Source organism: Pithys albifrons, chromosome 8, assembly GCF_047495875.1.
Source record: "Pithys albifrons albifrons isolate INPA30051 chromosome 8, PitAlb_v1, whole genome shotgun sequence".
NCBI classification, from domain to species: domain Eukaryota; kingdom Metazoa; phylum Chordata; class Aves; order Passeriformes; family Thamnophilidae; genus Pithys; species Pithys albifrons.
The window spans coordinates 20,493,754-20,512,838 of NC_092465.1; the positions used below are offsets into that span (position 1 = coordinate 20,493,754).

General features: G+C 37.7%; 2 protein-coding genes across 2 annotated transcripts in view; both read left to right on the forward strand.

The window, feature by feature from the left end:
• Positions 1-7,161, forward strand: part of COL28A1 (collagen type XXVIII alpha 1 chain) — a 32,233-nt gene extending 25,072 nt beyond the window's left edge. The window contains exons 29-36 of the mRNA XM_071562298.1: positions 1,073-1,108; positions 2,210-2,246; positions 2,373-2,930; positions 3,603-3,796; positions 4,460-4,547; positions 4,635-4,724; positions 6,112-6,300; positions 6,720-7,161. Coding sequence (XP_071418399.1) covers positions 1,073-1,108; positions 2,210-2,246; positions 2,373-2,930; positions 3,603-3,796; positions 4,460-4,547; positions 4,635-4,724; positions 6,112-6,300; positions 6,720-6,727 — 1,200 coding nt within the window. The 3' untranslated portion in view covers positions 6,728-7,161. The remainder of the gene's footprint in view (positions 1-1,072; positions 1,109-2,209; positions 2,247-2,372; positions 2,931-3,602; positions 3,797-4,459; positions 4,548-4,634; positions 4,725-6,111; positions 6,301-6,719) is intronic.
• Positions 7,162-8,056: 895 nt separating this feature from the next.
• On the forward strand, positions 8,057-18,996 carry BBS5 (Bardet-Biedl syndrome 5). Its single transcript, XM_071561780.1, has 12 exons — positions 8,057-8,181; positions 9,174-9,256; positions 10,072-10,137; positions 10,910-10,959; positions 11,639-11,766; positions 12,588-12,723; positions 13,692-13,787; positions 14,276-14,338; positions 15,038-15,172; positions 15,284-15,367; positions 17,085-17,108; positions 17,224-18,996. Exons 1-12 carry the CDS (start codon positions 8,117-8,119, stop codon positions 17,323-17,325), a joined length of 1,032 nt encoding a protein of 343 aa, XP_071417881.1. The 5' UTR covers positions 8,057-8,116; the 3' UTR covers positions 17,326-18,996.
• The last annotated feature ends 89 nt before the right edge of the window (positions 18,997-19,085 follow it).

Here is a 19,085-nt window from a genome sequence, read left to right on the forward strand (position 1 = left end):
AAACAGAAGACTCATGGGCACACATAAAACAGTTTAATAACTGTACAGAAGTATAATAATAATCATAATAATAAAAGAGCCAAGTGATGCCCAAGAAGATTGCTCACCACCCTCTGACTGATGTCCAGCCCATCCCTGAGCAGTAACGGGCCCCTCCCAGCCAACTCCCCCCAGTTTGTGTGCTGAGTGTGATATCCTGTACTATGGAATATCCCTTTGGCCGCTTCGGATCAGCTGTCCTGGCCATGCTCCCTTCAGCTCCTTGTGCAGCTTCTCCTGCAGCTCCTTGCTGACACAGCATGAGAAACTAAGAAGTCCTTGACAGGGTAAGCACCACTTAGCAACATCCAAAAGAGTGTGTTGTCAACACGATTTCCATAGTAAATCCAAAACACAGCACTGAACAAGCTTCTAAGAAGGAAATTAACTCTGTCCCAGCTAAAACCAGGACAGCAGTGAAAGACAATTGCCATGTTTCAAGACAAAACTATGCAATTCTATTCTATGGCTACCAAGTAACTATAGCTCAGGCTTTCCCTCAAAGCTGATGTACAGATGAAGGGAGACAAAATGGTGACTTCTGCCAACAGGCAGGTTCCCAAAGGCTCAAAATCAAAATGCAGTGCTTTTCTGTTCTCAAATTTGCATACTATGTAGGAATATATAAACCCTGTTGCTGTTCTTGCCCTGGTAGTGGCCCTATTAAACTCACACATGATGAAGCAGAATTTGCATCGTTCCAGGGTGTCAGGCAGGTACACCATCTAGTGAGAAGGGAAATCCACACAAGATTGTATACAAGAAAGCTTTGCACAGATTCTCCTTTTCTAATGCAAAGTGACAATCAGTGATCCAGTGGAAGACTTGAGGTCATCCAATTCCCATAAAACACCACCACCTTGGGAGGTTGCAGACACTGAATGCCCAAGGGAGTATTACACAAATACCCCTTTTTGTAGCCAAAGGTCCTATTAGCCAAATATTGTTCAAATAATGGTATTGATGAAGTAATATTCTGAATTACAATGTTACTAACTAATTGCAATAGCTTAATTAACAATCACTGTTACAGGGCAAAAGTGGACCAAAGGGAGAGCAAGGCCTTACAGTAAGCAAATTCCATTATTTAAGTCCCCTTATGGCAAGATAAAAACAATACTAGATACTACCAGATGAAATGTATCCCATTATTTTGGAAAGAGCTTTCTGGCTAGAAGCGGTGTCAGTAATAATATAGAATGAAACCACTCCAGCATTTCTCATTTTTTCTCATCTACTTTATAACTGAAATGGAATTTGAAGTCCTTGGTGATTTTTGGTATTTTTCTGCTACATGTTCTTTCTCAGCTAGCGCTGGATGATCCAGGTGTGAACATGCTGCAGGAAGGGTTTTTTACAAGTATTTAAGAGTATCAAGAGCATGGATCTTCAAACTTGTCATGGTCTATCATGCTATGAACTTGATTATATTTCTGCTAAGCCTGAACTGCACTTGTCCCAAATTCGGTAAAAGTATATCAGTGATTAGTATGAATACTACTAAGGTTTAAGATGGAAGCTGAGCAGCAGTATCAAAAGGATGTATTTGAAAGATTGACTCAATGCCAAATGAGTCCTGTCATGCACTTTAAAAAGTATAATCAAGGATTGCTCTAATAATGAAAAACACTTTGCATGTCACAGGAGCTCTCATTTTTCTGAACAGCTCTGATGCAGCAGGTTGTGGGGTTTTCTGATAAAAGCTGGGTTATAGAGTGGGCCAGATACACCAGGGCTCACAACTCCCAGTTCCATTCTGTGCTGGCACTCTGTCATGTCAGCTCTCTATAAGCAATCTGCTTCCTAAAGTTGGGTCTGTTTCTCTCAAAACATTTGAAAGGGTCATCATATTATTCAGATGCTAAAATATTAATGATTTTCAGTTTTAATAAGAATCAATTAATCATCAAACACTCTTTACAATAACAGTAGTAAATTGTTTTAGATAAAGATGTTCCTGTGTTGTTAATGATTCTTATATGCATATGAAATTCAGTGGGACTCATTCCAAGTTTGGAAGGTCAGGTTTGAAAGTTAAATAGTAAGATTTTTCTAAGCTTCTGTAGAACACAAATATTAATTATAAGCAAAATCTTTTTTAGTGTCAATATTGTACACCATTTAAAAGACACAAGTTGTAAAATATTTTTATATTTATTTTCATATCCAGAGAGAAGATATAATTAAATTAATTAAAGAGATATGTGGTAAGTACTCAAGAAATCTTTACATTCAGTTCTGTATCTTCTTCGTTACATTTACATTCTTCTCCTTTGCCGAAAGATACCAAATCAAGTCCTCATGATCTGGTTTTTTGAATTTTTTTTTTGCAGGTTGTGGTATTAAATGTAAGGAAATTCCTATGGAGCTTGTGTTTGTGATTGACAGCTCTGAGAGTGTTGGACCAGAAAATTTTGAGATTATCAAAGACTTTGTAACTGCTTTAGTAGACAGAGTAACCGTAGGCAGAAATGCTACCAGAATTGGCCTTGTGTTATACAGTTTAGAAGTTCAGCTGGAATTTGGTCTCAACAAATACACAACTCGACAGGATGTTAAGCAAGCAATTAGAAAAATGCAATACATGGGAGAAGGCACTTACACCGGAACTGCCATCCGTAAAGCAACCCAGGAAGGATTTTTTGGTGCTCGAGCAGGAGTACGAAAAGTAGCTCTTGTGCTGACAGATGGCCAAGCAGACAAGAGAGAAGCTGTAAAACTGGATACTGTCGTTCGAGAGGCTCATGCAGCAAACATCGAAATGTACGCAATAGGAATTGTAAACACTTCAGATCCAACACAGGCTGAGTTTGTGCGTGAGCTAAATCTGATTGCTTCAGACCCAGACAGGGAACATATGTTTCTCATTGGTGACTTTAATATACTTCCAGGTGTGTTCATTGAAGTTTTATCCTGCATTGTATCTAATGCTTCTCAGAATGGGGTGGGATGGGGGGAAAGCATTGTCTTTGTGGATATGTTATGTTTTGATGTTGATCAGGATTAGTTACAAGATGCAAAGGAATAGGAGCCTAGAGATAGAGATTCCCTTCTTTTAAGGAGTCGCGTTATAGGGCAATGATTCATCACGTCCAACAGGGGGATGTCACCCAGCCCAGGAAAATAGCTGCTTAAACTAGTTTTGTAAGATGAGTAAGTGCTCATGCACTGCATATTTGCTGGACTGTAAATTAGAATTATACCAATTGTTGTAAATTCCACTTGTTCACTTCCCTGAGGAAATAACCCATTTTCATTGGGTTATTCACACCAGCAAGGTAAGCAGTTATTTTCCCATTACAAACTAGTAGTCGTTACTAAGCTTAGATGACCACCTTTTAGTAAGTTCATTGTACTTTATGCCACATACAAGATTTACGTGCTGGCAAATCTGTGACAAAAAAGGCCATGGTGCAGAGTCTGGAATAATCTCCTTAGAGGCATATAAACAATCCAGAGGAGTAAAGGATTCCATGTGTATTACTGACATATAAAAATAATCCAAATTTTAAAAATATATTGAATTTCTCACTGAGTTTTTTACTTTTTTTATTTTTAAACAGCTCTGGAGTCCAAATTAGTTAACCAATTTTGTGAAGATGAACATGGTACCTTAATATACAACCATAATGGAAATGGAGCAAGTATAAGTGGACCATATTTCCATTCAGTATCTCCAAGTTCTTTACATTACATACTTCAGAACAACAACATTAACAGACAACCACTTTCAGCACAGACACCTGGAGTATCCACCGTAGAAAGTCCTCTGAGTCTTGGCGATCTTCCCCATCCCTTAGCTCCGGTATGAAAATTCAGCAGGCTTTAATGAGCAGAAGTTTAAAATATATATCCCTCTGTTCTGCCTGACGTAATATGTAACCTTGTCTTTGCTTTTCTACAGGACAGGTATGGTAATAGTTCCTTTAACTTAGTATGCTCAGAGATGGTCGTTCTGAATAAGAGTTCTGATGTTGCATGCAGTCTATAATTTATAATATAATATATATATAATATGTAATTTATAATGGCTATAATTTATTCCTGATACTGCTACAAGGATTATTATTCATTTGTTTAATATAGTAATGTTTGTGCCACAGTGTGAAACACAACATTACTTAAAAGCAACTGCACTGTTATAAAGTCTAAGAATTGAACTCAATTGTAGATTATAATTTTAAGTTTATAAATAAAATCTGTAAAGATCAACTAAAAAAAATATATCTATATATCCTGTACTTACGTATGACAACTTTCCTGGTAAGCCAACCAGATGAAGTCAAAATTCTGGTTCTTAACACTGAAGTCAGGGTAAATGGGAAGGAAAAACAGAAAGTCTCTAAGTCATGGAGGGCTTGTTAACTTTGAAACACTTCACAATATCTGGAAAGCAAAGAAAATCAAATGTTCATTTCAGACCAAAGTACCTCCTGTGGTAGTACATGAAGCACATGAAGAGGAACAAGAGGAGAAACAGCCAACCTTCCTAACAGTAGACACTAGAGGTATTTTTATCATCATTCATTTATTCATCTTCATTTTTGGCTAATCAAAAATAACTGTTCAGTCATTCTGTTTCTTCTGACCTGCAGCTGTGGTACCATTATTGCCATCTAAACAATCACCATCCAATAAAGTGATGACATCACCTCTTTTAACTGCAGGACTCACAACAAGACCAGGTTGTAGATCATAACTAGTTGTTCATTTTGTTCCCTCCTATCCCGATTATAACTTTTAATAAGGCTTTAAATCAGAGTAATTTTGTTTCACTCTCTGAAGATTTTGTGAGTCCATGATGTGGAAAAGAATCCATTTCAGGACTCTGTAACAGATCTAGCTGCTGTTCTTGTCTTCCTGAGTTCCAAATCCCACTGCTCCACTTACAGCAAAAGCAAGCTTATCTATAATCTGAGAAGGAGCTCATAAAGGGCATCAAAAAGAGAACATAATGCTTGCTGAGGTGGGCGAGGGAGCAGGTAATTTGTCAGCCACAAAGAGGTAGTCTATGGAGATGGGAGGTTTCTTTAAAGACAAAGATAATGATTTCAGAACTGGACAGAAAGTATAGATTTCTCCTTCAGCAGAGAGAAGAAACAGGAAAAAAACAGTGGTTAGTAATTTGAAGAAAAGTTTAATAATCAGCTGACTGCTCAAAGAATCGATCATTTTCATATGAAATGTCCAAATAAATTTTGTTCATGATTTGGGGCATTTTGAGTTCCAATAACAATGTCTTACGGTGGGAGCAACAGAAGAGATAAAGAAACATGTTCCCGTGTTTCCTGCGAGCATTGCCATGACTTGCTTTGTCCCTGGCAGTAAACTTTTTTTCCTCCAAAAAAGTGACAAGATACCAGTTGCCAAAGACAAAATACTGGTGTCACAACATTAAACTTAACAGAAAATTGTTATTATTGTTGTTTCTCAGTGTATTATTAAAGTGCATGAAACTAGATCAGTATGTTGTAGTCCTCTAGTGCATTATCTGTAGGAGTCACGAGACCAACTGGCTTTACATTCAAACTTAGGTACGTCATTACTACCATTGTATTACATAAGTAACACAAACACCTTACAAAATCAAGGGTAAAGTTTTATATTCTTCTCACTATTTTAATGTCTCTTCTCCCACACCACAAAGAGAACTAACATACGTCAGAGGGATGATGGTCATGCTTGTGATTTGGAAACAGCAGATGCAACTGTTTACAGCTCTTTGGCTTACAATTTCAGGTTGTTCACAAGACTAGTTGCACTTAATTAGATTTCAAAAAATAGATTTCAAAATTATCATGTTCATATTGTTTGCTTTTTTGGTATGTGGACCCACAATACTATTATTTCTGGAATTACTAGAACCATGCCAGTAAAGGAATAGTTTACTTGACCTTCTAAAATACCCTTTTAACTTATCTTCAATACTAACATATTTAGAATTAGAAGTGCATCTTTAACTATTGTATAACACTAGCAGAACAAATGAAACAAAATCAGAGTTTAAAAGGTAAAATCCATGCAATAAATTGACTTTTACTTGTTTCTATTCCTCTTTTTTCTTTATTCTAGAAAGTATCATGGACCTTCGGTGCAAGTTAAGGTTGGATCAAGGGCCATGCCGTGTTTATATTAAAAAATGGTATTATGATAAACAAGCCAATGCTTGTGCTCAGTTTTGGTATGGTGGCTGCAATGGAAATGCAAACCGCTTTGAGAGTGAAGACGAATGTAGAGAGGCTTGTGTATTTTCTTCTAGAGGTACGAATTCATCTCTACATTAAAAATGAGCAGTTTGAAGCTACTGATTGTTTGGCTTTGTTATCAATCATCCAGCATGGTATGGAAAATGAAACCAACTAATTTATAGAATGTTAACATTATGAAGTCATATGTGCATTAACTAAAAAAAGTCTACCTATGCAAGCTATACTTTCTTTTTGCATATAGTACATGATATAGTGTAACAAAATAACAAATTTTCAGCAATATAGAGAGTACAAAAATTCTTTTTTACTAAGTTATAATGAGACCACTATAGCAATTGCCCTTCCTTCACCTACACCTTTAAATATTAACATTATATAAGCACTAGCTAAACCTCATTTTAAATTACATATATGGCTTTGGAAAGCAATCCTTGGTCACTAAAATTATGTTTCTTTTCCCTCTTGTTACAGAAATCTGATATTTGGCAAGGACTGTGCAATGAAGACCTCACTTCTTTTAAGTGAAATTATTCTCACAAATGATATCTTAATATTTCAAGCATATTTCCAAATCACATGCAGAGTACTACTCAGTACAGATAAATACAGCAAATGCATCAACTTGTGGCCTTTGTGCTCTTTGGGTTACCAGACACCTTTCCTAACCACATCAGTTACAGTTAGTCCTTTTTTTCAGTAAACTCTCCTCAGTTTTCAAAAGCTAGCCAAGATCCATGACAATTACAGTTAAAACTTATCCACAGAATTCTGTGAGGGAATATACCAATACCTGGGCATCACTAAATTGGGTTAGTTCATGTCTAAGTTCATGTCTGATTCCTGTGACTTGTTTCTCTTTTGAAAGCCAAGTTAATTTCATCTTCCTTAATTAACTATTTCAACTTAGGTTCAAAACATTAAACAGCATTTTTGTTTATTGTCTGCCACTGTGATACTGCTTTTTACATTTATGTCTGCATGTATATGTTTCATTTCGTATCACTTAACATACTTAAAAGCTTGTTTCTAATAAAACATTTCTGGTTTTACTGCCAGGACAGATGATGGTATCTTTACATGACTAAAAACTTAACCTGGCTAAATTACACTTACAGTCTCATGTTCCTCTGGAAACGTGCCTGGATTTCTGCCACAGCCCTTAACAAGGCCAAACACCTCAGATTAGGCACTCCTGCATACGAAACTGGATCATCATTTTCTGCTGGGCTTATGTTTTTCTTTTTTCCCTGAGCGAATGGAAACTGCAGCCGTATCAACGCAAACTGGAGCTTTGCCTGCACGCAACCCCCCCCCCCCCCCCCCCCACATTGCCCCGGCCCGTCCCGCCAGTCCCAGGCACAGCCACGCGGCACTTCCCGCTCGGGTCTGTCTGATTCCACCCGGTTCGCCTCGGCTTCCACACGGGTGCCACGGGCTCCTCCAGCCCTGGGGCAGCTCCAGGGAAACAACTGCCCAAGCACGAGTATTATTCCTACTTAATTTTTTTTATTTGAAAGTGGTACGGTACTGCAATCAAAATTTGGCTAAATACAATTTTCAAGACACTGCAAGTTAAAAATGAGACATCCCCTCTATTTTAAAATAAACCCAAACACACCAAGCACATCCCCCAGAACCGAAGACCACGGACCGGAAGGCTCCACGCGCTTTGGGCATTCCCGCCAAAGCCAGGCCAGGGGCGGCGCCACAGGCAGCGCGGGGGCGGGGCCTGGGCGGGGCGCGCGCTCCGCACGTGCAGCGCCGCAGCCAATCCCGGCCGCCGCCGGGGCGCGGGACACGTCCAGCCCCCCTCCCGCCCAGACCTGTTGCCGGGGCAGCGCGCGGGGCAGCGCGGGGCGGAGGCCGCCATGAGTAGCGCGGTGCTAGACGTGCTGTGGGAGGACAGGGATGTCCGCTTCGACATCTCCCCGCAGTGAGTGTCGCGGCCCGGCCCATCCTTGCCCTCACCGCGAGGCTCTCGGGCCGGCCCCCTGCCGCTCCGTGGGCCGAGCGCGCTCCCCACAGCGTGAGGCCGGCCCGGGGGCGCGGTGCACGCCGGGAGCGGGGAGGTGGAGCCTGCTCACTGTCCCCGATCTGTAGAAAGGAAACAAACCAACCAAAATCTGGACACGGAGGGAAGTGTGTGCTTTCCCAACTGAGCTTTACCGGCCCCTTTTAGAGCCGGATGGAGTGTGTGTGTCTGAGGGGACAGCGCCGCTCGCGGGTTACCAGAACTCAGTGTCCCTGCCGTGGTCTTGTCATCCCGAGCTCGGGGAACGGCGCTCCGGCCGGGCAGGATCTCACGAAATTCCCCTCCTAATAATACGTGTTGTTTCTGTCATGCTGTCAAACTGAAGAGTTTTGGCTGTTTTTCACAATACGATTAAAACACGGCAACATTTCACACATCTGTTGTTGTGTAATTAAGTGGTTATACCAGTTAAACAAAATTATAATAATATAAAAACCAAACAAATAAAAAGCAGCACAAAAAAACCCCCAAAACCAGCCTTTGTGGGAAATTTAGTGGAGCATTTCACATGTCCTTGTACATCTGATACTCCTTTTGCTGGCATCTATTATTTTCTGAGCATAATTCCACTCCTTATGACCTGAAAATATGTCAAGAGGCAACAAGCTCCATCCTCTAAAAATTCTGGTTTCCTTGGTCATACTTGCTATGTAATTATTTATTTACTCTTATAATTTAATAATGAAGGTATTACTATTTTTCATCTGTGAGACGTAGTGATAATTTCAGGTACATAAAGTTGATTTGCCTGTATGTGTGTGTATGTGGATTTTTCATTGTATGATGCACTGAGCAGAAAACAAAGAAAAGAAAGTGAAGTAAGGAAATAGAAATAGCCTTATTTTTGGAGGATTATTTTTCATTAGGTAATTTTTTTCATTTTTTTCTTTTAGGCAAATGAAAATGAGACCTGGAGAGGTACTTATAGACTGCTTAGAGTCTGTTGAAGATACCAAAGGAAACAATGGAGACAGAGGTAACTGCATAATACTCAGGGAGATAGTAAACTTTCCCCTGTTTAACCTGTGTATGTTCAGAGAAACCTGACAGATTTCCATCGAACTGAGTATCAATGCTCTGTTGCACAGAATAGATCCTGCCTATTCCACAGCTCTGTCTTGAAGTGTTTTCTGATAGGATCTCTTGTTCAAGTTTATAGGAAGATCATTATCTTGTCTCAGAATTTGTTTAGAATTGAAAGCCTTGTAAGAATAATCCATTTATAAACAGTGTGGTGATCTGCTGTAATTCTCTTTAATTCTTAATTTTTTCCAGCCTGGATTAAACTGAATCAGTGGGGAATATGTAGTGGGCAGGGGCACAAAGCTGCCAGGGTGCTGAGATGCCCCTTGGGGGTTGGATGTGCTGCTCTGCATCGTAGGGAATGGAGTAAATTTGCATATGACATAAAGGGGTGAGGTTATTCATGAAGACAGCTGTGAGAGTTAACTCACTGCCTTCTCCTTCTCTTCCCCAGAGCAGTTCTGCACCAATTGTGTCTGCATTTTTCTATAAGCACATGGATTGAAATCAGTAACTGTTCTTGTTTTGCTTTTGAGGAAAACTGATATATATTAGAGCTCGTTTCATGTATCCTTCGCTGGCTTTTCCCTCCTAAGATTTAAAAAAAAAGTTTAGTGGTTTTTCTGATGGGGTGTCCTGTGCTTTTCTTCTTTTTCTTATCAAAGGGGAGGGATATTCTAGTGTTTCAAAACCAGAGGTAAATATAATGGAACATTTAATTTAATGAAAGTTATTCAGATTAAAAATATCTACACTCTTTATCCCCAGGTAAACTGCTCATAACAAATTTGCGGATCATATGGCGCTCCTTGTCCTTGCCCAGAGTTAATCTCTGTAAGTATCAGCTCTTGTTTCCTTTGGAATGGCATGCTATTCCTTCACAAAATACTCATTTCGGTACAGAATAGGAAAGTATAGCTCTGTTGTTCTGTAAAGTCTGAAATAAACTGTTACTAATTATTCTATTTGTAATATAGGAACTGAGATAATAATTTGTAGCCAAATAGTAATATTCAATGTTAATTTCTCAGTTGAAGAATAATTCAGAGATATTTTTCATTTGGCCTATGTGGGATTCATTTGTTCTAGAAAGAACCAGGACTTTGAGTTTCTTCACACGTTGCTTTGCATGTTGTTCTTGTTGCCAGCTCTTTATTCACATTCTGTATTTTCCTATTTATTCCTCACGAGTACTGCCTTTCCAGTTTTACTGTTGTGAGCTCTGAATTTTAACTCTGTGAGTACCTAGGGGGTTTACTTTAATTTAATGTGCTGAAACAAGGGCAAGATGCAGTTACTTTGTACTCAAATTATTTCCAGTGATCACTGTGGAATCCCTTTCTTTGGAAATATTCAAAACTTGACCAGATAGTACCCTAAGTAGCCAGAGCTGGTCCTGCTTTCGACCAGACAACGTCCCAATGTCCTTTCCAGTTTAAATTAGTCTTCAGTTTTGTGATAAGGGCCCAGAACATTAACCACAAGGTGTAATTCTCACAAATAGCATCCAAAGCTGTGCTATGAAATTCAATATTGTAATTTGTAATTTTGACCATTATTTTTCTTGTTCTCAAAACTGTTGTTTTTTTCTCTCCTACCGTCTAAGCTGTCGGTTACAACTGTGTTATAAATATAACTACAAGAACTGCCAACTCAGTAAGTTTCAAAAATACTTTTAAAAATAATAAAAGAAGCTCTAATTAGTTATTCGTACTTATTGCTCTGTATCAACAATAATCTGAAAGTTTATTTGCACTAACAGAATAGTAAAGAAGTGGATTTTTAAAAGGCAAGTGTTTTACATTTCTTTAGGAGTGTGGTTTTAGTTAGTTTTCTAAGGGAGTAAAACTCATATAATCACACTGTTTGGTGATTCTTCTTCCCTCTAGGTAAGTCAAGGACATGTTGGCTTATTATGTCTAAATTTAACAAAGGTCTATAGAGGCACTAATTTTGTGCAAGAAAGCTCTCAAATGCATGGCCTGAATTGAATTACATGCAACTCTGAAGCCATTTGTTTGGCTGTCCACAAAGAACCAGCAGGGAGATTTTGTAGGTTCCCTGGGCAGCCACGTGATAACTTAAAACACAAATACTGTTTCTGTCATGATTTTGCAAAAGCATAGCATTTTTCCTAGCATGGGTGGACCTGCTAGTTTCTCAAAAAACCCCTAGTTCAGTTGGAGACAGCAGCAGATCAGCAATAGAATCAGGATCAGACCTGCATATACACTATTTAGCACAGTAATTTACAAAATACCTGAGGGTTATTTATTGCTTGTGCAGTTGAGCTATTATATTGAAAAAACTGTGAAATTTAATTTTTTCTTTACAGAAATTACGAGGGCAGACAGAAGCTCTGTATATATTGACTAAATGTAACAACACCCGGTTTGAGTTCATATTTACCAATGTTGTTCCTGGGAGTCCCAGACTCTTCACTTCGGTCATTGCTGTACACAGGTAGCATAGTTAAAGTAGTGTTTGCTCAGTGGGTCAGATATGGGGGATCACAGCTGCTGATGGGTGCAGCAGGTAACTGCCCCTGTTTAACATTCAGAAAACTTTCCCAAAAGAGAACAATGTCTGTAAGGAAGGGAGAGAATGATCACTGATTTTAGTAGATAACTGTACATGATGAAATTTGATGTCTATTTATACCAGTTGTTGTACACCTTGTGTGTATAAACTATCTGAACAAGTAAAAGTACAAAGGAGCTACTTTCAATGTGCATTTGCTACCTACAATTTCTGTCTATAATCATTTCCCATCACTTTGGACCATGCAATGGAAATGAAGAGTTAAATCCTGCTCAGAACTCTGACCACAGAACAGTGTACACTTCCCACCTAAAGAGAAGTCATCTGGATGAAAATATGAGTAATACATTACCATAGGTTTCTATTTATGAGCTATGGAATACTGACATTCATATATTGGATGTTTGTGACTTAACTGGCACTGAAAAATAAAGGATTCTTAATGTCCATGCTGTGTGTAGCACGGGACCCAGAGCATAGTCTGGGAAATGACTGCCTTAAGAAAAAGGAAGAAATGGTATAGACTTGAACAATACAGGAGGTTAAAACAGTTATTAAAAACCTCTTTTAAGTTTAATTTCATTAAAGAAAGCTGAAAAATAATGGATTATGGTGAAAAAGTTTTAAAAGTACTCTGTTTTTTGCAATGTGGTGATAAAAAATGTTTAAAATACACATTTCATATGTGTACTAAAAGACTAAAGATAATAGAAAACACTGAATTGTGTATTATGTTTTTGCAGAGCTTATGAAACTTCTAAAATGTATCGTGATCTGAAGCTGAGAAGTGCATTGATTCAAAACAAGCAACTGAGATTGTTACCGCAAGAACAAATATATGATAAAGTCAATGGAGTTTGGAATTTATCGAGTGACCAGGTATAGTGAAAAATCAGGCCATGTTGACTGCAGAAAAGTTAAAATATTTCAGCTTTAGCAAGCAATTGTACTAGTGTAGTTGAGTAACCTTAAAGGAATTACCCGTAATTCCGTCCATCAGCTGATGCAGGCAGAGACACTGATCCCATATGTTTGTTGCTCAGTACAACAATGTCTCTTTTGGGCAACCTGAATTCTACATGACTTGGTTAATGTGCATGGAACTAGATATACAGTTCTTGTTAAAAAGGTACATTTATGAGTCTAAAGCTCTGTATGACCCTGAAAGAAAATAATGTTTCTGAAGTGCTCTACTGAGTATTTTGTATGTTTACATGCAGCTTTGACTAAACAGTATTAAGACTATATTGTCTTTTGATTACTGAAAATCAAAAACAAGAAAAAATGAAAACTTTAAGATAAAAATAGAAAACATGTTTATTATTTTACAGGGCATTATTTGCAATTATTTCCTGGAGCCATGAAACAAATAGGAGCTGATATTTCTGTCAGTGCAATTTTAGTCCAGAATGGAAATATGATCCATCCTTTCAAGCTAAAAAGTTCTTTCCTCTACATTCCCTTGGCACACATCTCCTCAATTACCTAAGTTTAACCCACATGCCATTATACTTACGCTATACACCAGTTCCAAATCTGTACAGTTAAGGACGCTTGCAGATGCTTCATGTATTCCCATGAGGTTGGCTGGGCTGTGATTTGATCCTGCTTTGCTGCAGTAGTACGTACTCCCAGCTATTCTCACTACTCAGGTTCTGTATCCTTTAAAGATTGGATCTTGCTTCCTTGTAATCAATAGAAGCATTTTGACTGGAAAGAACCAGACTTCCATTGAATTAAATATGAAGTTGTACCTTGTTTGTGTTTGAATGGATAGCAGTAATCATGATGTTTGGAAAAAAGGCTCCATACTTTAAAGCAGTTCTAACATACCTTTTCTTTAATAGGGAAATTTGGGAACATTTTTTATTACTAATGTGAGAATAGTTTGGCATGCAAATATGAATGACACCTTTAATGTCAGCATACCATATCTACAAATTGTAAGTACCTTAAAACAACCACTTTCAAAATGAAATGGTATATGTTCAAGTTTTCAGTTAAAACTCCCAGCTCACCAAAATCATTATTTCACATCCCACATTCAGGATGGAATTTAGTCTTACCAGCAACAACCACAGGGTAGATTTTCTTTTTGGTCCAGATTAGCTGGGGGCTTTCATGGGCAGGCACAGATGTTGAAAGTGGCTTGTATTTCAAATTTTTGACATATTTACTGTATTGCTTACACTGGGATTAATGACCTGTGAACCTGATGTTCAGAAATTTACTGTTACTACCTAATAAAACACTTACTGAGATTTCAGGGGTTCAGATTTGTAGTGATAAATGGGACAGAATGCTGGTAGTGAAGCTTCCTAAACCAGTAATTGTAGCTAATACAGTGTAAAAATCCAGAACAAAACAAAAGGGATTTTATCAAGTAATTACAAATTTTTTAACAGACAGTTTTTTACCTCTTTATCATTAGCGTTCAATAAAAATGAGAGACTCAAAGTTTGGCTTGGCACTTGTGATAGAGAGTTCTCAGCAGGTAAGAAGCTTTAATGAGCTTTTTTTATTGGTGACATTTTTACATACAATATTTCTCTAATTCTGAAATGTTATGGGGCTACTTTTAAGGTACTTAGGGTGTTCCTTCTGTGTGACCTTTTGAAAACTTTAAAAAGTTCTCTTTGCGTTGTTTAAAATATCTGTATGGGTCAGTATGGCTGTGGAGAGTTATGGTTCCTCTAGGCAAAGCAACAATAGGCCAGCGTGACTAGTTAATAACTGTTAAATACACTGTCTTCTGACAGATTATCTTTGGGAATCTAATTAATTCTATACTTAATTAAGACCAGTTTTTTAAATCTTTTTCATTGTATCGGTATCTGAAAGCTTCTTCAGTAACCAACACCAAGACCCAACAGACTAAACATCTGCTGAGTAGCTAGGAACAAATCATTAATGGTACTTCTGAATTTGTCCCATCCTTGTTTGCTTGTTTTTCTGTATAAGAAGTTTGTTCCCCTTTTCTATAAGAGACTAGTAGAGAAATATTGTCATTCTTTTTATTTCACCCATGATTGAAGTGGCAGAATGAAAATAGGATAATAGCAAAATAATGTTTTCTCAGCAAGCTGAAAATTGCTATCATTAAACTGGAAATCATTATTAACGCGAAAAAGTTGTTTAAATAATAAGCAACACTAATAATAAACAGATGTTGTCTTTTTTCTTGGTTACACAGAGTGGAGGATATGTACTTGGTTTTAAAATAGACCCTGTAGAGAAACTGCAGGAGGCAGTGAAAGAGATTAATTCACTTCACAAAGTTTATTCAGCTAATCCTATATTTGGAGTGGATTATGAAATGGAAGAAAAGGTACTCCACTTAATTATTTTGTATTAGATACAATACTGTGTTAACAGAAATAAAAATATATTAAACATATTAAATATGTGGATTTACTTACTACAGTGTTTTAATTTGCAGCCTCAACCTCTTGAAGATGTAACTGTGGAGCAGGTTCAAGATGATGTGGAAATAGAAGCTGATGAGCATACAGATGCTTTTGTGGTAAGTGGCTCCACAGAAAACAAAACTCATGTTTGGTTATTCAAATTTAAGCAATGTACAGCTGTGATCCTCTATTGAAGATAAGCTGCAACTGTACTTTCTATATTTAAACACATCTACATGCCTTTCATTAACCCTTGTTATTATTACAGGAACTTATTCTGTGTATGCATTTTTAACTTCAGAACGAACTATTCTTCAAAATAAATAGTAGTAGATATTTAAAGGAATAGCTTTCTGTAGTTTCTCAACACATTAAAATCAGGAATAGCTTGAAAATCAGCTTGATAATCAGATAAGTTATATGAGAACAAATCTTCCCTCTCTTGGAGTGGATTCATAGATGGTGATATCTATACACTCAACGTTTGTCTAAAATTCAAACTTGAAAGTTTCTTAGAAAGGCAGCAGTAATTTTGTATTACTCTATCTCCCAGTATTTCAGGAAAATTTACTACAAAATCCAATAGGTTCCATGATGACCTTTCGAAGAAATTCCAAATTTACTGTGCAACCCAGTAACACCTGACTGTGTGATTGACTGCACAGTAGGCGGCACATGTTTTCAAGTGCTGGCCTTGACACATTGACAAGTTACATGTTTTCTTACTAATCTCTGAAGTTTGTTAAATTAGCAGGGCTAGCACCAATCTTACTTCTACTGTTTTTGTATTTTGCTGTAGTTTACTAATGCAGTAAGAGGTTCTCTTTTCCCTATTTCCTCACTTTTTGCCATTTTTCTTGAAATTTTTGCACATTTTTATTCAGTCTTCCATGTATTTGAAGATGTAACTTTTCCTTAATGAAGATCTGTTTGCTCTATTGCTGCCTTTGTCACTTGGATTAAGTCACTGTGCTTCGTATATTCTCAATTAAAAACTGGAAGGTGAAAATGATTAGGAAGTGGTTGCTGTAGGAGACATAAATCATCCAGGACCCAGGGAGTGGCTGCACTTGATGCTGCTCTCTAGAGTCTTGTATAGCTTGAGAACCAACTGAGCAGGAAGGTGCTTTCTTTGCTGCCCCTCACCAGTCCACAAGGGCAACTGACGCAAATTAGGCTTTTATTGGTAAATAAAATCTAGAACCTGCTGGTCTAGAGATTTCTAGAGCTGTGGATATTTCCAGAGATCTGTTATCCTGAACATACTGAGCTTTAATTCCACACACACGGAATGGGAAAGATGGTATCTCTTTCCAATATCTCTAAGTAGAAAAATTTGGTTAATTGTTCAGTCATTCTGTTAATTTCTTAGATTGAGTTTGATGTTAACTGAATTTTTATATATATTTTAAGCTCATTTTTGAAATTGAATAATGATTGTTGCCACACATGAGGCAGAAAATACCAAGATGCTATCAGTTTGTTTTCATATATACATTTTTTCCCTAAAAAGTGTTTGTCAGTGTAACAAATGTAAATATGAAAATGTTACCATTGAAAAGTCTTTGTGTATTGTGATGGAAAATTCAAAGATTGGTATTTAATGAAAAATTACATAGTTACCAACTCCTGTTAGTACCATTTTGTAAATTATGTCAACATAGAAAAAACTATGATCTTATTCACAAAACAAAAGTAAAAGCTGTATGGACTGGATTGTTGCAGAAGACTTACCAAATACAGTTTTGACCCCAAGGAATTATTAGCAGATTTGATTTTTAGACTTACTCCTTTTTCCAAGGTTGCAAGTTTCTCTTTTGCTTTCTTTTGCAGGCTTACTTTGCTGATGAAAACAAGGTAAGAACATCTTTCTTTATGCTACCAAATTTACATTGTTCAAATGGGATAATGAAATTAAAAAGTAACTTCTGCTTTATTTTATTTTCTCTCATGCCTTATGCATTCAAAAAAGCAACATGATCGGGAGCCCGTTTTTTCAGAAGAACTAGGACTTGCAATAGAGAAACTAAAGGATGGATTTACGCTCCAGGGACTCTGGGAAGTAATGACCTGATTTCGATTGGCACGTGATTGTTTTCTAAGCAGGGAAAGACTCTCGGTTCTTACTTGGGCTTAGGAGATCTGTAGAAGATAATTTAGAAATACCAGAGTAGCAGAGAAAGAACATGCCAAAGCTAAAGAGCAGGTGAATGTTATATAATAAGCCCTCAGGATATGTCATAAAAGTAATATCCAGAAACCTTGTTTACATAACAGCTTTACATTTATCCATTGTCTCTGTCAGTGGTGGGAGGACAGGCACCCTCTGGCCCAAGGGACAGGGCCCAGCAGCGGCTGCAGGTGTGCCATGCCCTGCAGGCCCCACCCGCTCCACCAGCCCCTCTCACAGCTGAGAGGAGCTGAGAGGCCCCTCTCTGTCAGGCTGTCAGCACCTGGAGCCCCTCCCCACCCTGGGCATGGCAGCTGCCATTGGATTCCAGCTCCCAGTATGTAAAATGTCATTCACCATGTTTTCAGTATGCTTTGCAATTGGCTGTGGAATTTGACACACTTGTAACCCCAGGTGTTTTTGGCATTGTGGTTGGCAGGACCAGCCATCCCATTCTATTTCTCCCCTCACCTGACAACACAGTCTGCCATGGTGTTTCAGCCACCATTTTATGGCTGGTAGTCACCATTTTTTTCCAACTTCATAAGCCCTGTGTTTATGCACTGCCCTATGATTGGCTGCCAGGACCAGCCACGCCTGCCATTTTACCCAGAGCTGTGTCAGAAAAGGAAGTCTCTTCCTCTGTACATTCAGAACACCGTTTGAGACAGGGCAGTGAATGCAGTTTGATGCTCTTTCAAGTATTTGTGCATTTATACAGGAATGTACTCTCCCATAATGATTATGTCTAAATAAAATTTCCATAACTTGTTTGATCTTGTGCAACACAGAAATATCATTAGAGAACATTTTGTATCCAGGCATATTGGCTCTGTCATTGCAGCAGTGCTGTGTTACTGGTAGCTTTAACAAAAAGCAATAGTGTTTCAAATAGTAGCTTTCATGTCTCATAATTTTGCTAAATGTTCAGCACATATCATTCCAAGTACTTAATTGTAATCCAGATATCCTCATGCAGTTGTTGCATTTGTTTTTGCTAGATCACATTTTTAAGGAATAGTCTAGAAAAAAGAGGACACACAAACAGCTTTTGAGTCTGAGTCATTAGACCTTTTATGATGTTATGTGTTACAGAGAAATGAGTCATTTATTCTTTAAGGGAAGACACAGCTGTTACGTTTTCTACTGAGATAAGACCTCTGTGCTGTTTGCTATAAATGGAAAAAGTCAAATGAGCTCTCCTCTCAGCTGTTGTTTTAGCAGCTGATCATTATAGTAAAGTCTCTGTGGTTTGAATGTAATTGTGGTGTTTGTAGAAAATCTCTCAAGGTATATATTGCAATGGATACTACCTATATTGAAAAGCAGTCTTTCAATAAACTTGTTTCAATAACCTTGTTGTAGATCTTACATTAAAATAATTGTATTTGATCCTGTTTCCATTACATTCCAGGAACATTTTACCATATGGTGGAGACTTCAATTTGAATTATTTTGGAAAGCAAAACTTTATCTGAATAACATATATTTTATGTCTAAATAGTAGGGTTTGGTTTACAAATAAATAAAACCAAATGGAGGTTAAGAAGTTCAAAATTAATTTCAAGGTCTTAATATCTGAAGAAGTTGAGTATGTGATATGATTATGTAAAAAAATCATCTTAGCATAGGCAATTGATGCAAAGTTCTGGAGGTTTTTTAGT

Bases quoted from the DNA above. Each gene is read 5' to 3' on its own strand.
- BBS5 (XM_071561780.1), top strand. From the start codon at position 8,117: ATGAGTAGCGCGGTGCTAGACGTGCTGTGGGAGGACAGGGATGTCCGC. The intron at 12,724-13,691 runs GTATAGTGAAAA...TTTCTTTAATAG, and splicing joins GGAATTTATCGAGTGACCAG to GGAAATTTGGGAACATTTTT. The intron at 15,368-17,084 runs GTAAGTGGCTCC...TTTCTTTTGCAG, and splicing joins AGCATACAGATGCTTTTGTG to GCTTACTTTGCTGATGAAAA.